Genomic DNA, 15,294 nt, shown 5'->3' with positions numbered 1-15,294 from the left:
TCTCTCATTGCTATCTGTTTATCAATAAAACTTTGAAAAATAAAAATTAAAATTAAAAAAAAGAAAGAAATCCTGCTCTGCTCAGGGGAAAGACTAACTTGTAGTAAGTTAAATGAGAGATGTTTTTTACAAGAACATTGAAGCAAACACAAAACATCACTCTTGGTTAGAAATAATATTTATTATCCCCTCCCCCTTGTACAGGTTACTTCTCAGAAACATGAAGATATTATTCATGTCAATTACAGTTTATAGAAAATAACTCATAACCTGTCAGCAATATATTTCTATCACTTTTAAAACAGTAGCCATTTTATTTTTCCACATTAGCTCAAGAATAGTTTTATGGTTTTATTTTTTGGATCAAATCAAGACAGCATTTGTAAGTAACAATTTCCTGACAGAGTCCCTCCCACCAGCCCCTAAAAAAATTCTATATCCTAAGTGATAAACTTTTCTTGTACATTCAGCAAACTTTATATTGAAAAAAAAAAGAGAATAATTGATAGGCATTTACTCTCGTGCACAGTAATAAATCTAGCTGAGCTTCTACACCTTGCTTGGCAATGTTTACATAAAATAAATCATCTCTTATCAAGTTACAATGGCAATTTATTGAAATGTAAATATGAAATATTTTAATATACACTTAACCCACGGCACTTTCCTTCTGGCTTCATAATCTGTAATTAAAACATCACCATAAGACAAGCTTCATCCCAAGATGTTTCCCCTTTTGCTCAGTTCTCTCTCTGAAAGCTGGAATCTTCTTAGACCATGTAGAGATACATTAAAAGCGCAGGGAAAAAAAATGTTTTAGCTTGCTGATATAATGCCTTTAATACTCCTGACATAATGCCCATATTTTAACTTTAATATGCAAAATCAGAGTTAAAGCATCACTGAATTCATACAGTACGTTAATCAACAGTGTCTCACTGACTCAGAAGTTCCCTAAATTGATGTCTTCTATTAGTGTCCTCTTTGCATTTAGTAAGTTTGTAACCACAACTCAATCAAAAAATGTGCTTGTAGCAGGCTGCTGGTTTAATTTTAGAATTACAAGTTTCATATTGGACTACTTTCAAATATAGAAATGCTATGAGTGGCAATATGAACTATTAATTTTGTTCCCCATTATTACAGGTAGGATTTACTCAAATAAAATTTTACAAGACAAAATGTGAATCTATATACCTATGTATGGACATATACATGTATATACTGAACCTAACTAAAGTTTTATAAGCAATACTAACATAGTCCTGGTTACACATTCCTAAAGACTTAATTGTTTTAAAAGATACATGTTATAAAAGAGGCTTATGCAAAAAGCAAAAATTAAGAATCAACAAAAAAAAATTTTTTTAATTTAAAAAAAAAAAGAATCAACACGATCTTTGAGGTTTTCAGTATTATTTCAAAAAGCCATTTCAATCCATCATAGAGAAAACTATGCATTTGTTTATCTTAGGAAAAATATAAAAAGATAATGCTACCATGTAAAGATGTCACAAAACTCTAACTGTATATCCCATAGAAGTCATACCCACATAAGGTAAATCACAATTACGGCTTATGTCATATTCTATCACCATCTCCTTTCCTCCTTTACAATGAGAGGGTCATCCTTTTTTAAAAAAAACAAGTTACACATGCCACAGAAATTAAAATCTCAGTAACAACAAATTATTCAAGATTACAAAATAAGGCATTCTGCTCATGACATGAAAGTAACAGGCTTGATGGAAACAAGTTCCTAACATTTATAATTTTATAACATCTAAACATTATACAGAAGGCAATCCTTACCACAAATCCAATTAATTGCTCTTTTCCAGGGAAACAGAAAACACACATAAAATCCTCAATTTGGACTATTTCTCCCAAACAGAAGCTCATCTTTTCTGTTTCATAAAGTCCATTCTTAGAACCAAGGATGAAGTCTTTGTACCATTTCTAAGCCATTTCTAGGTCACACACTGATTTTTCAAATTATAGATTAAATCTAATTTGACAAAATCCTTGTAGTGTTAGAAAAAAAACTGTGGACTCAACACAAACACACACATGTGTGTTTGTGTGTGTATGCACGCACACAAATACATGCTAACACATGCCAACAGTTGCCTTAAATATTAATCTCCAAAAGGGACCAAAATTCTTTATCATTGAGCTGCAGCATGTATGTAAGGGGCAGCATTGCAACCCTTATTAGCACAAGGTAAGAATCTGAATGAAGTTTTAAAAAACTAGTACCTTGAACCAAAGATTTTTACCAAAGATGAGATCTGAAATATATTTTTGAAAGTTGGACTAAGTGTTGCTTAAATTAATAAAAATAGTGAATAAAGTCAATATTCTATTGTCTAAATATTTTAAAGCAATGGTTACATAATCATCAACAGGTAAAATGCACCTAATTTGGGTCTTTTGACACCTCTTAAGTTTATTGTATGATAAACTTCTTCACAGTTTAAAATATTGTGAAGAAATATATTTATGTATAACTATTCACATACATACTATGTACACATACTATGTATTTGATGTATCCATAAACTGTGAATATGCGTGTGTCAGCAGGATACCCCACACATACGCAAGGAACCCTGAATAACAGACTGGTATAGACTCTCAAATGGTTTCCCAGAAATGCTTGGAAACAACAAAAGTATTATTACGAATAATAATAAAAAATTACCTTATTTACATAGTGCCTATCTCCCAAGAGGCAAATATGCTCTTATAGACATTTTTAGTATCTCTGAGATGTGGGGCATTGGGGACACTATCAATTTTCATTTTTCACAACCAAGTAACCTGCCCAGGATCATCAAGATTAACAGTGGCAGAGTAAAATACAAACACGGAGATCTCCTAGCTGCCCAAATCTCTAATTACCAGCTCTAAAAGGTTTTGGCAACACCAAGATTTCCAGCACTCAACAGCACATCTTATCACAAAGGATTAATTTCTGAGACTTGTGAGGGTGTATCATATCTATACCACAGGGAGATCAAAATGGTTTTTGGTTTTGGCAGATGAAAACGTCTAACATTCAGTGTGATGATAATTCAGTGTAACTTCTCCAGTTTAAGTGCAACACAGCTGATTGGTCTATTGGGGAGATGCGATCAATATCTAATCATGGCTGAAGAGTTCTCAATCCAAACAGCTATTGCTTGATTATAGAGATAGCCTACAATCTTGTATTGTCTTAAAGGTCTTTTCTTTCTCCACATATAATACACACATATAAATAAGCATTTTAGCACAAAATGTACAGTTAGTTATCAGTTCATGTTCAAATAAACAAAGGCCTTAAGGGTGAACTTTAAAGGCCAAGAGCTCCTCAGAGTGCATGTTATTTAAAGATCGAAGATCTGGCAACTTTAGAAGTAGCTTTGTAAAAATAGAGGCCTCGTTTGGATGGTTTTTCATTATTAAGGTCCTTAGTGCACGAATGAGGGTTTCCTGTAAAGCTTCCACAGAGTTGACATTTTCTATTCCAGATCGATCTGACAGGAAATGAGGAACAGAGAAATATAGAAAAAGATATATTAACAATAAATATAAATATAATTCCTGCTCATCAATCTAATTCAAAATGAGATTTTATACAATAGAACGAACAAAGGCAAAAGATGCCTGACAACATTTTTTAACTCTCAATCACAAACTTCCTAGCTATTTATTATACTACATATACAGTACATTCTACAGGACACTTAATAATCAAAATTCTTTAGTGCTTTGGAATTTCTACCATAAAAAAATTGAAAGGGCCCAGAAGGTGGCTCAGTGGAATAAGCGCTTCCCTGGCAAGCGCAATGGCCTGAGTTCAATCCCTGGCTCTGCAAAAAAAAAAAAAAAAAAAAAAAATTTAAATTCTTTTCTTCTGAGACAGGGTCTGGCTACGTAGTTTGGGCTGGCCTCAACCTCACTATGGAGTCTAGCTGTCTCAGCCTCCCAAGTGGTGAGATTACAGGCATGCACTACCCCATCTGGCCAAAACTAGAGAATCTGATTCCTAAAATTAGATGCCATCTGCTGGCTTTAACTACTCTAATTAGCAAAATAAAATAATGTAGAACAGAAACATATCTTTACCACATGTGGACTTTATTGCCACTGGTATGCTACATCATGCAGGGTAGACAGGCAGCCTCCAAAATGCCCTCTGACAATCCCCTCAACTCCCGATACTCAGGCCCTTCTATAATTCCCTCCTCTTGAATGGTTCAGAATTCCTACCTCACATCTCATGAAAAAAAGAGGGCAGAAGTGAGAGGAGGTCACTGGTGAGACTGGGTTACAAAAAACTGGGACTTCTAGCTTAAGTACTCCCTGACTCCCTCAGAGAAAAGCCAGCTGTGATGCTGCAAGCCACCCTATGGAGAGAGTTCCAGGGTATGGAGCTGTAGTCTCCAATCAACACATGCAACAAAGATGCTCAGCTCCCCTGCTTTGAAAGAGCAGAGTCCTGCCAATAGCCACATGAGCATGGAAGCAGACCCTTACCTACTAGAGCCTTTACAGGCCACCACAGCCCTGGCCTAAGCTGCACTACAACCTCCTAACAAACTTCAAACCAGGGGCATACGTCACACTTATATTCCCAACCCTTGAAAACTGTAATACACATTTGCATTTTAAGCCATAAAATTTTAGAGGATTTATTATGCAAGAATAGATAACTGACCATGCAACTTTATTACACTAAACTACTCTGTACTAACTTTCATTTGTATACAGTGTTTACTCAGCTTGTCACATAAAATGTAAATTAATGATTTAGTATACACAAGCAATGAAGTATTTTAAAACTAGCCAAATTTTATGTAGTCTGCCCAAGAACTTTTTTCAAGTGTTATTTTTCTCTTTACAAATGGAGGTGGTAGTGCATAAGAAATATGTGATGACAAAGACACACACACACACACACACACACACACACACACACACTGCTCCCACTACAAGGAGGTTGCAGAAGAAGAAAAAAACCTCTACAAGAAAAGCGAATTTCTCTAGCCATTCATGTACCTTCATTTTTCACAAGATCTTCCATTATTACTAATAGCTAAAAAAGGTAATGTGCAATATAAACATTTAGAACAAGGACTAAAAAGCAATAGCAAAGGTGATAAAACATAAATGTCAGAAAATGATGAAAAGAAACACAACATGAATTCTTTTTTTTTTCTTTTTTCATTTTTTTCTCCGTAATTTTATTGAGAAACAAATAGCAATGAGACAGTTTCAAATCAAATTAGTAGGACAGTTTCAATAATTAACACATTGCATACTCTCTTCCTAATGGTTATTTGCTATACAAGATGCAGCACCTCCCCCACCCCGCCACCGAGTAGGAATTTCTGCTGTGTTCCAGGAACCCCCAGATCCACTCCTAGCCCAGGCCTGGTGAGTGTGTGGGAGAGCTTCTGGCTACCCTGTGCCAGCTGGACCTACCGGTCCCAGCCCAGGCGCAGCGTGGGTGAGACCCTCTTCCGCCCCCTTGGGACACCCCCCACCACTCCGTAGCACCCTTCCACCCCGCCCACCGAGTAGGAATTTCTGCTGCATTCCCGGAACCCCCAGATCTAGTCCTAGCTCAGGCTCAGTGAGTGTGTGGGAGAACTGCCTCTCCCTTCTACTCTACCTTGTCCCCTCCAGACTCAGCTCAGGCCTGGCATACAGGCCTGGGGTGAAACCCTGCAGCTGCAATCCCTGCAGAGAGAGTAGAGGACAGAACCACCCAGCTAGTCTAGGAGCAGAAAATCTTGCCAGAGGGGCACAACAGGTTCACCCCCAAGGGCAGCAGCAGGAAGGAGCTGAGCACAGCAGCCAGACCCAAGCCAGGCACAACTGTATAGATCCAAACTTTGTAGATCTGCACCTGAACTTCAGCAGATGTGAAGGTCATAACTGCACCAAAGCTCCACAACAAAGGTCAGAAGACAGTGCTACACAAAATGACAATGAGAAGGCACAAAACGCAATCTCCGAACCCAAGCCCACCCATAACAAGTGCAGAGGACACTAACACAGAACAAACTGGGAATCACACAGCTGAAATCAATGAATCAACGGCTTCTGAAATAAACAAACAGCTACAGAAAGGTATAGAGGAACTCAGATTGGAAATGAAAAAAGATGCAGACGTTATATTTTATTTACAAACAATATTAAAACAAATCCTTCTATTCATTAAGGGAATGTAACTACATATCTATCCTAACTGAATACACAGATACAAAATGGACATTCATCTGTATCCCCTTTTTTGTTTAGTTCCGTCATTTGAATACTGTAAGTGTTAACTCAGCAAAATGTATTCCCAAAAAGTCCAGTAGTCCATAATAGTATTGGGTCTTCTGCTTGACTGGCAATGTCAGAAATTTACAACATGAATTCTTTTAACTATGTACTGATTACCATGGAAAAAAATATTGACTACTGGTTTGGGAAGTTGTAATATTTTAGACAAAACAATTAAATGACTTCTTTCTCTATAAGGTTATCTTTGCAAAACTACTTAAAAGTCTTTAATAATGCTTCCAAGAGTCTCTTGCCTCTGATTCTTTTTCTTTTTTTAAGAATACAAAAAGAATAGGGCCAGCCAGGTAGCTTAGCAGATTAAAGCATCTGTCAGACAGATGCAGAGACTGGGGTTCAATCCCCAGCATGCAGTGCCAGCCCCAGCCCCAGGGCACACTGACATGGAGATTTGAGACTGGGCATGAGCGGTAGTTCACGCCTGTAATCCCAATGCTTGGGAGGCTAAAAACAGGAAAGATCACTACGAGTGCGATCTGTACAGTGCGACCCTGTGGACCCTGTACTAAATACATTAAAAAAAAAAAAAAAAAAAAAAAACAGGTTATGTGTGATACCATGCCCAGCTTGCCTCTGATACAGACTTTTATTTTTAAGCATCCTTGCAATTCAATCAATCAGTCACCAAGCACTTATTGAATGTATGTGCTGGCCACTATTTTAGGTGGTGGGGAATCCAAGGTGAACAAAACAAGTCAAATTTAGTTTAAGGAAGTCACATTTCACAAAAGAAAATACTTCAGTCTTATCAGTAATTTACCAAAAAGTGAGAAGGAACAGCTGTGATCTCAAAACAAAGTAGGAACAAGAAGTATGAGGAGTTGGGGAGTATTTGGCATTTAAATGACCTATGCTTCTCTATCCAACTCAAGAACTTCACAGAAATAGATACCAATATTTAAAAATGCAAATTATATTTTTCCTAAAGCTATGATCTTTGTGACTTCAAAGTCAAAGAACTCAATTATAAATCTGGGTAGATCATAAACAAAACTCTCCTGGAGTCCGTAACATCTGAATGCAGACTGAAGTAATCATCTTCGAAACAATACACTGCAGTAGGCTACACTACTACTACAGAGTGCTATCGTCTACCTCCACAACTGATTCTTCATCCCACTCCCATGTCTATTGCTCTTACCACATCTTCTCGATACATATACGCACATCCAAGACACCTCTGCAAAGACCAGCCTAGTGGGCTTTCCAACATCTGCTCAGCAGAGTACTAGTGACTCTGGGGAACTTACTTAGGCCTCTGTCCCTCAACTCACTCACCCAAGGGAGCTGATAGCATGCCCTTGTCCAAGTGAGCGCTCTGTTGTTGAGGACAGACTTTATATACAACGACATCTAGAAATTAAACAGCATTTCTTCTGGTAACAACCCCCAATTTTTTTAAATTGCAAAGAAAAACTACGTAATCTAAGGAAATAAAAAAACTATTTTAAAGAAAAAGCAAGTATAATTTTTATGTTTATTAGTTCTAAGCCAGTGAAGGCAAACCTTTAAGAGCGTTCAATGATGATGCCAAGAGCCCCTGTGCCATGCATGCCAGGGGTTTACCACCACTATTCAAAGAGGTTGACAGAGAAACACGAAGCGTGTTTGTTCCCTGATACGTGGATCATTCTCCATTTGGCTGCAGTGATTTAGGGCAAAGACTTGTATCACCTTTTCTGTCATTCCAATCCAATGTAAACACTATGAGCACCATATGCATACTCAGAATACTGCAAATACAACTTTTGAACACTTTAACCTTAAAACTGATAAACCAAGTGTGAAAAACAATTAGTTCTAGAACAGAACATGTTTCAACTCCTAGCTACATACAGACTATGGCACAGCAGAAAAGGCCAGGGTACCAAGGAAGAGGGATACTGTGCTTATGTATAAGGAGGATATTCGACCTAAGCCACCTATGATAGATGATGTAGCAGTGAGAAATCACAGCTGGGCACTGTGGCATGCACCTGTAATCCCAGCACTCCATAGGCTGGAGGAGGACCATCAAGAGTTCGAGGTAGCCTGGGCTACAAGGTGAGTTCAAGGCCAGCCTGAACTCCATAGTGAGACCTTGCCTAAAAAAAAAAAAGGTGAAAGATAAAAAAATGTGATTTAAAAAAAAAAAACTTTTAAAAAAAAATGTGATCAAACTAGCCACAGGGGCAAATGTCTGTAAACACTTGGGAGGCTCAGACAGAAAGATACAGAGTTCAAGCCCGACCCAGACAACTCGGGGAATAGGCCAGATCCTATCTCAAACTTCAAAATTAAAAATGTAGTGGGAATATAGCTCAATGCAAAGGCCTGGGGTTCAACCCCCAGTCCTGGAAATTTAAAAGTATATTAAAATCATAAATAAAAACAGTAGGGCCGGGGAGATAGCTCAGTAGAATAAGCACTTGCCTGGGAAGTGCAAAGGCCTGAGTTCAATCCCCGGTTCCACCAAAAATAATAAATAAATAAATAAATAAAGGAGTAAAGTAGCTGAAAAAACAAAACGTGAAAATTGACAAGAAAATTTTTTTTCAAAAAGTAAGATAGCTTGGCAGTCTAAGCCTCAGTCTGGAAAGCCCAAGGACCCAGGTTCGATTCTCAGTACCACATGCCGTGCTGGCCCCACGGTGCCGGCCCTGAAACCAGGCATGGTGATGCATGTCTACAATCTAAGCACTGGGGAGGCTGAGACAGGATCACTGCGAGTCTGAGCTGAATAGTGAGACCCTGTACCAAAAAAGAAATAAAAGATTTTTTAAAGGAGAGAAATGGGGGGCTGGGGAGATGGCTCAGTAGAATAAGCGCTTCCCTGGCAAGTGCAAGGGACTGAGTTCAATCCCTGGTTCTGCCAAAAAAAAAAAAAAAAAAAAGAGAGAGAGAGAAGTAAGGGGACTTTTATCTGTTATTATGCACTAATAAAAAAAAAAAAGTAGAAGCAGAGCTGGATGGTCAAACTATCAAAAAATTTAAAAGAGGTTCTGGGGATGTAGCAGCCTGTTTGCCTTGCATGTGCAAGGACCTGAGTTATGAGGTTCAATTCCTACCACCATCCAAAAAAAAAAAAAAGCTTAATTATACAACTAAAAAGACAGAAGGTTAGAGATCTAGTCCTCCAAGGAACAAGATTAGAACAGAAAAAGTGAAGACTTTTCATTCATTTTATGGTCTTATTATAGTTTGTATCTAGTTGTCCCCCCAAAGCCTCATGCAGTCATGGGGCAGGGACTTCTAGAGTTTGAGATTAACTCATGATCCACTGGGATTATGGATGATCCAAGGCTGGGATTATGGGTTTTAGTACTGCTGGGATTATGGGTGTGAGTACTTCCCCCAGCCTGGTGCGACAGCCTGAATGCAACTTAAGGGAGAGAGATTTCTCTGATGCCATTTTGTTGCCGCTACTCCTGCATTTGCTCTCTGCTCTTCGCTGCCGCCATGAAAGGATGCTTTCTGCCCTGTGCCAGTCTGCAATGGAGCCAGCTGAGTATGGACTGAAACCTCCAGTAACTGTAAGCTAAATTAACCTTTCCTTCCTTCATCTTGGGTGTCGGGTATTTGTCCCAACAATGAGAGATAAGTGAGACAGGTCTTGTGCAGGTTTTGATTTTTTTTTTTTTTTTTATATCTAGATACAGCTTTTAAAACAAGTGACGGGCTGGGGATTTAGCTCAGTGGCACAGCGTCTGCCAGGCAAGTGTAAGATCCTGAGTTCAATTCTTGGTACCAAAAAAGAATCCATAAAATAGGAAAAAGAATTAAATTTCACATGAAAAGTATTTGTGTATGCTTGTATATCTTCATAGATGTAACAAAAAGAGAATGTATTATTTTATATTCAGTTCTACTATTTCAAGTATTTTTAATACATCACAGATCAAAAAATAGGTCAATGGAGAGATGAATGGATACATAAATGGATAAAGACCTCCAGTGTTAAAAAGTGATCTTTTTTGGCTGGTCGCACATGCCTGTCATCCCAGCCTTCAGGAGGCGGAGGCAGGAGAACTGCCTCCAGTTCAAGGCCAGACTGGGCTACAAAGTGATACCCTGCCTCAAAAAAAAAAAAAAAAAAAAAAAAAATCCTTTCTTAGAGTGGTTCTATCATTTTTATTTTATCTTATTATTTTCTAAATTTCCAAGTAACCTGTTTTAATCTTACAATCAGGAAAAAAAAGAGGTTCTCCAAAAGAACATGAAAATTAAAATTATGTGTCTGACAGAAGTTATAAAGGAAGGCAGAAGGCTTCTGTGTATCTTTCACTCTCCTTCAACCCTTCACCTTCATTTCTTTCTCTGAACTATCACTGAGACACAGTCCCTTCTGCTTCATCCTCATGCACCCTAACTTCCTGCAGGAGACTTCGCCCCACCACCCCACACCTGTGTTCTCTCAACCCCACTCTCCAGCTCTTGTGATCTGACTGCCCAATCCAACCATCATAAAAATGCAGAACTAATGATAACAGTGCTGTTCACACCTGATCAGTCTCCTACTTCACAAGTTACACTGACTTCATTGCCAATAGTTTGGTTAAAATCTTCCTAACTCCTAATTTCCTAGCAGCCTGGCTCTCATAGCTGCTGACCCGAGTTTGTACTCCCTGGCTCTCAGGGAGTACCTATCTGCTATCTCCTTCCTGCTCCCCGGCAGCTACCCCAGGTTCCTGCTTTCTCATGCTCTCTCACACCGTTAGAGTACTGAAGAGTTCTCCTAACCTGAGTTTCAAATGACAGCTCCTCTCCCATCTTTCCACAAAGCGTCCTCACATGATTTCATCTTCCTTTCTGTAACTTCTACTCATCTGAGTCAGACCTACCTAGTAGTACCATAAAGCTTATATGGAGACCAAAGATACAGCTCAGCAGCATTAAGCACCTGCCTAGAAAGCACCAGGTCCCACGTTCAATCACCGGCACCATACACACAAACACACACATGCACGCACACGCAAAAGGGTAAGCTTAGGACCAGCCTGATAGCTCAGGGGACTAAAGCTCCTGCTTAGGCACAACGCAGCAGCTGGGGTTCCATCCCCAGTGTGCCGTACCAGCCCCACAAATGGGCATGCTGAGGCAGTGATTGAGACTGGCCATGGTGGCATGCACCTGTAATCCCGGCACTTGGGAGGCTGAAAACAGGAGAATCACTGAGTCAAATCTACGTAGTGAGACCCTGTAGACCCTGTCCTAAATACAGAAAGAAAGAAAAAAAAAGAGTAAGCTTGTATGATAAATGCTTTTTATCTTCTCTGAGCAACTGAGATATAGTCATCAGATCAAAAATTTTCACAAGTATTGATTCTCTTTGGTTGAAGAGGTAGATTTATTACTCTGGTGTCAACTCAAACCAGTTCTAATTCCTTATCATGAGACTGGGCAGCCAGGTATTCCTAGCAGTTGGGAGGCTGAGGCAAGGGGATCACTGTGAGTTCAAGGCCAGCCTGGGCTATAAAAATGAGTTCAAGGGGCTGAGGAGATAACTTAGCAGCATAAGTGCCTACCTGGCAAGCACAAGGTCCTGAGTTCAATCCCCAGTACAAAAATAAAATAAAATAAAATAAAGAGTTCAAGGCTTTAAGGTATAGTGACTCTGTCTCAAAATAAAAAAAAAATTTTAACAGAGAGAGAGGGGCCAGGGAGATGGCTCAGTAGAATAAGCACTTCCCTGGCAAGCACAAGGGCCTGAGTTCAATCCCTGGTTCCACAAAAGAGAGACAGACAGACAGACAGACAGACTACACAAATGCTATATAAAATTTCAAGAGGCACTAAAAGTTTACTATGAAAACAGGTGTCCCTTCTTGATAAACTTTTTTATACTGTCATGTCATAAATGCATTTTTATCTAGATAGAACTAGTCAGAAAAAGTAGCTCAATTATACTTCTACATGACAAGTCTGTTTATCCCACTGACATAAGAGCCCCTTGAATTATAGTTTAGTAAGATTATAGTTTAGTCAGATAAATCAGAGGCCATAACTTCACACAGCAGTGTCCTTTATAGAACCGGAAGCAAATGGGAAACTTAAGTCATGAAAACACTGCAAAATTTACAAAAACATCTTGAACTTAAATGACACCTAAACATGGCAGGCACTACACTCGGGTGCTCCTAGGAAAATCAGTGCCTCAATTCTCCATTTGCTCCTGGAAATAACAATCTACACTGCAACAGATATTTTCTGAACTGAAATACTTTACTCAGAGGTAACTTGCCAGGCATGGTAATAAATGCCTATAATGCTAGCATTTGGGAGGCTGAGTGAGGCAGAAGGACCACTGTGAGTTCTAGGCCAGCCTGAAGTGCAGAGCAAGACCTTGTTTCCAAAAAAAGTAGTAGTAATAACAGTAAGTGCTATGTAAATGCAAGAAGACAATAAATTCGAGAAAAAACATCAGTGACTCATTTAAGCATTAAATGTAAGAACTCAAAAACCTTGCTTAAGATCCGGCCAAATAATTAAGCGGATTAAAGCACGTGCAAGCAGGCACAGGGGCCGGGGTTCGATCCTGGGCCTGCCGTGCTGGCCCCACCCGCCTGGGGCGTACTGAGACAGCAATTGAGACTTGGCATAGTGGCGCATGCCTGTAATCCCAGCTCTTGGGAGGCTATAAATAGGAGGATCACTACAAGTCTGATCTAGTAGTGAGACCCTGAACACCCTGTAGACCCTTCCCTAAAAAATAAAAAAAGAAAAAGAAACCTTGGTTATTCCTTCAACCAGTCACTGACACCACATTAGGCTCACATGGTGCAACAGCTTCCATTAACAGGATGTGGAAACCCAAACCCGAAAGGACAAAATCCATCATCCATATCATACTGTAAAGTCAATGGCAAAACTAGACTAAAGCAACAACTTACATAACCATATATATTTGTGACAAACCATAGTGATGCTTTTAACATTTTCAAGTAACCCACATAGTAACTAAATCCTGATTGATATTTGAACCACATACCTACAGATACATAATGCTGGAAAAAAATAAATCCACAAAATACTTACACTAATGAAAAACTACAAAAGCTAAAGGCAAGTGCCAAATGCAAGGCCCAGATTTTAAAATGATTTCAAGGGCCAGCCAGATAGATCAGCAGACTAAAGCACCTGCTTAGGTGAAACCCGCCTGCCATGCCAGCCCTGCCCCTGCAACTGAGAATGGGTGTGGTGGTGAGTATACTGTAATCCCAGGGCTTGGGAGGCTGAAAACAGGAGGATCACTAAGAGTCTAACGTGTGTAGGGAGACCCTATAGACCCTGCACTAGATACATAAAAAATAAATAAATAAAAATCATTTTGTTATAATTGCACCTTGATTTATATTATCATGATAAAAAAAAATAGTAGATATGGTGGCATACCCCTATAATCTCAGCACTCTGGGAGGCTAAGACAGGAAGATACAACAGAGTTGAAGCCTGAGCAATCTTACCACTCAGAAAGACCCAACAGCCTACCTCAAAAAAAATTTTTTTTTTTTTTTTTTGCAGAACCAGGGATTGAACTCAGGCCTTTACACTTGCCAGGGAAGCACTTATTCCACTGAGCCATCTCCCCGGCCCTCAAAATTTTAAAAAGCAGGAGCTATAGCTCAGTGTAAAAGCCCTAGGTTTAATCCCCAGTACCAAAAAAGGAGGAAAAAACAAAAATAATAGGTTCACATAATTTTGCATTTTGTTATACCTTACTACCTCCATATAGCTGGCTAGAACCTAGTTAACTGACTGTATTCTAGATGTGGCAAAAGTACAAAGCGCCCCGCTTACCTGCAGACACCAGGACAACTGCTGTAAACAGACTCATCTCTTCATCACTGAGCTGCAGGGCATTTAGCTTCTCACTAAATTCAAACATGGAGTTCAGCAGGTCCCCTGCTCCCATGGAGTGTAAGTCATCCACACTATACTTCTTTCCACTTAAAAAGGTGACAGTACGCTCCTTTGCATCAAATAATGATGCAAACCGTACCATCAAAACCTGGAAAAAGAAAAACATTTAAATGTATTTGGTGAAGTTCAATAGCCATGGTAGAAAATCACTCAGTATTCAAGTCAGTTAAGAAATACCCTAAACAGGTCCAGGCTTCCACCGCCGCCTGCCCTCCCTCAGCCTATGACCCACCCCCAGCCCCTAGCCGGCGTGACCTCCATTCGGCTTAGTCTAAGAGCCGTGTTTGAGCCGCTAAGAGCTGAGGACCAGCCAGACACAGCAGGGCTGAGCACACACGGACTCCGAGGGCCGGGACAGCACGGTCCATGGCGTTGAAGGGGATTAATAAGGAGCTTAGTGATTTGGCCCGGGACCCTCCAGCACAATGTTCTGCAGGCCCAGTTGAGGATATGTTCCATTGGCATGCCACAATTATGGGACCTAATGAAAGCCCGTATCAAGGCAGTGTATTCTTTTTGAAAATTCGTTTTCCTACAGACTACCCCTTCAAACCATCTGAGGGTACATTTACAATAAGAATTTATCATCCAAATATTAACAGTAATGGCAGCATTTGTCTTGATATTCTAAGATCACAGTGCTCTCCTGCTTTAACTATTTCTAAAGTTCTTTTATCCATTTGTTCACTGCTATGTGATCCAAACCCAGATGACCCCCTAGTGCCAGAGATTGCACGAATCTACAAAACAGACAGAGACAAGTACAACAGAGTATCTCGAGAATGAACTCGGAAGTACACCATGCGATGCTACCTTAAAATCAGAACAACCTGCATTAGAGCTGGAATAAACTTTATATTACTGTTCCTTTTTTGATTTTCTTATCCGGCTGCTCCCCTATCAGACCTCATCTTTTTTTAATTTTATTTTTTTGTTTACCTCCCTCCATTCATTCATATGCTCATCTGAGAAGACTTAAGTTCTTCCAGCTTTGGACAATAACTGCTTTTAGAAACTGTAAAGTAGTTACAAGAGAACAGTTGCCCAAGATTCAGA

General features: G+C 39.4%; 1 protein-coding gene and 1 pseudogene across 1 annotated transcript in view; one reads left to right on the top strand and one right to left on the bottom strand.

Moving 5' to 3' along the window:
• Window positions 1–1,395: 1,395 nt before the first annotated feature.
• Nr1d2 (nuclear receptor subfamily 1 group D member 2) overlaps window positions 1,396–15,294 on the bottom strand; it is a 45,139-nt gene continuing 31,240 nt past the window's right edge. The window contains exon 8 of the mRNA XM_004649064.3: window positions 1,396–3,521. Coding sequence (XP_004649121.3) covers window positions 3,325–3,521 — 197 coding nt within the window. The 3' untranslated portion in view covers window positions 1,396–3,324. The remainder of the gene's footprint in view (window positions 3,522–15,294) is intronic.
• On the top strand, window positions 14,605–15,024 carry LOC105742553 (annotated as a pseudogene).

This window comes from Octodon degus, unplaced genomic scaffold (genome assembly GCF_000260255.1).
Source record: "Octodon degus isolate 3935 unplaced genomic scaffold, OctDeg1.0 scaffold00059, whole genome shotgun sequence".
NCBI lineage: Eukaryota > Metazoa > Chordata > Mammalia > Rodentia > Octodontidae > Octodon > Octodon degus.
Note: the sequence above shows the minus strand (reverse complement) of the source record. Positions and strands in the feature narration are given on the sequence as shown.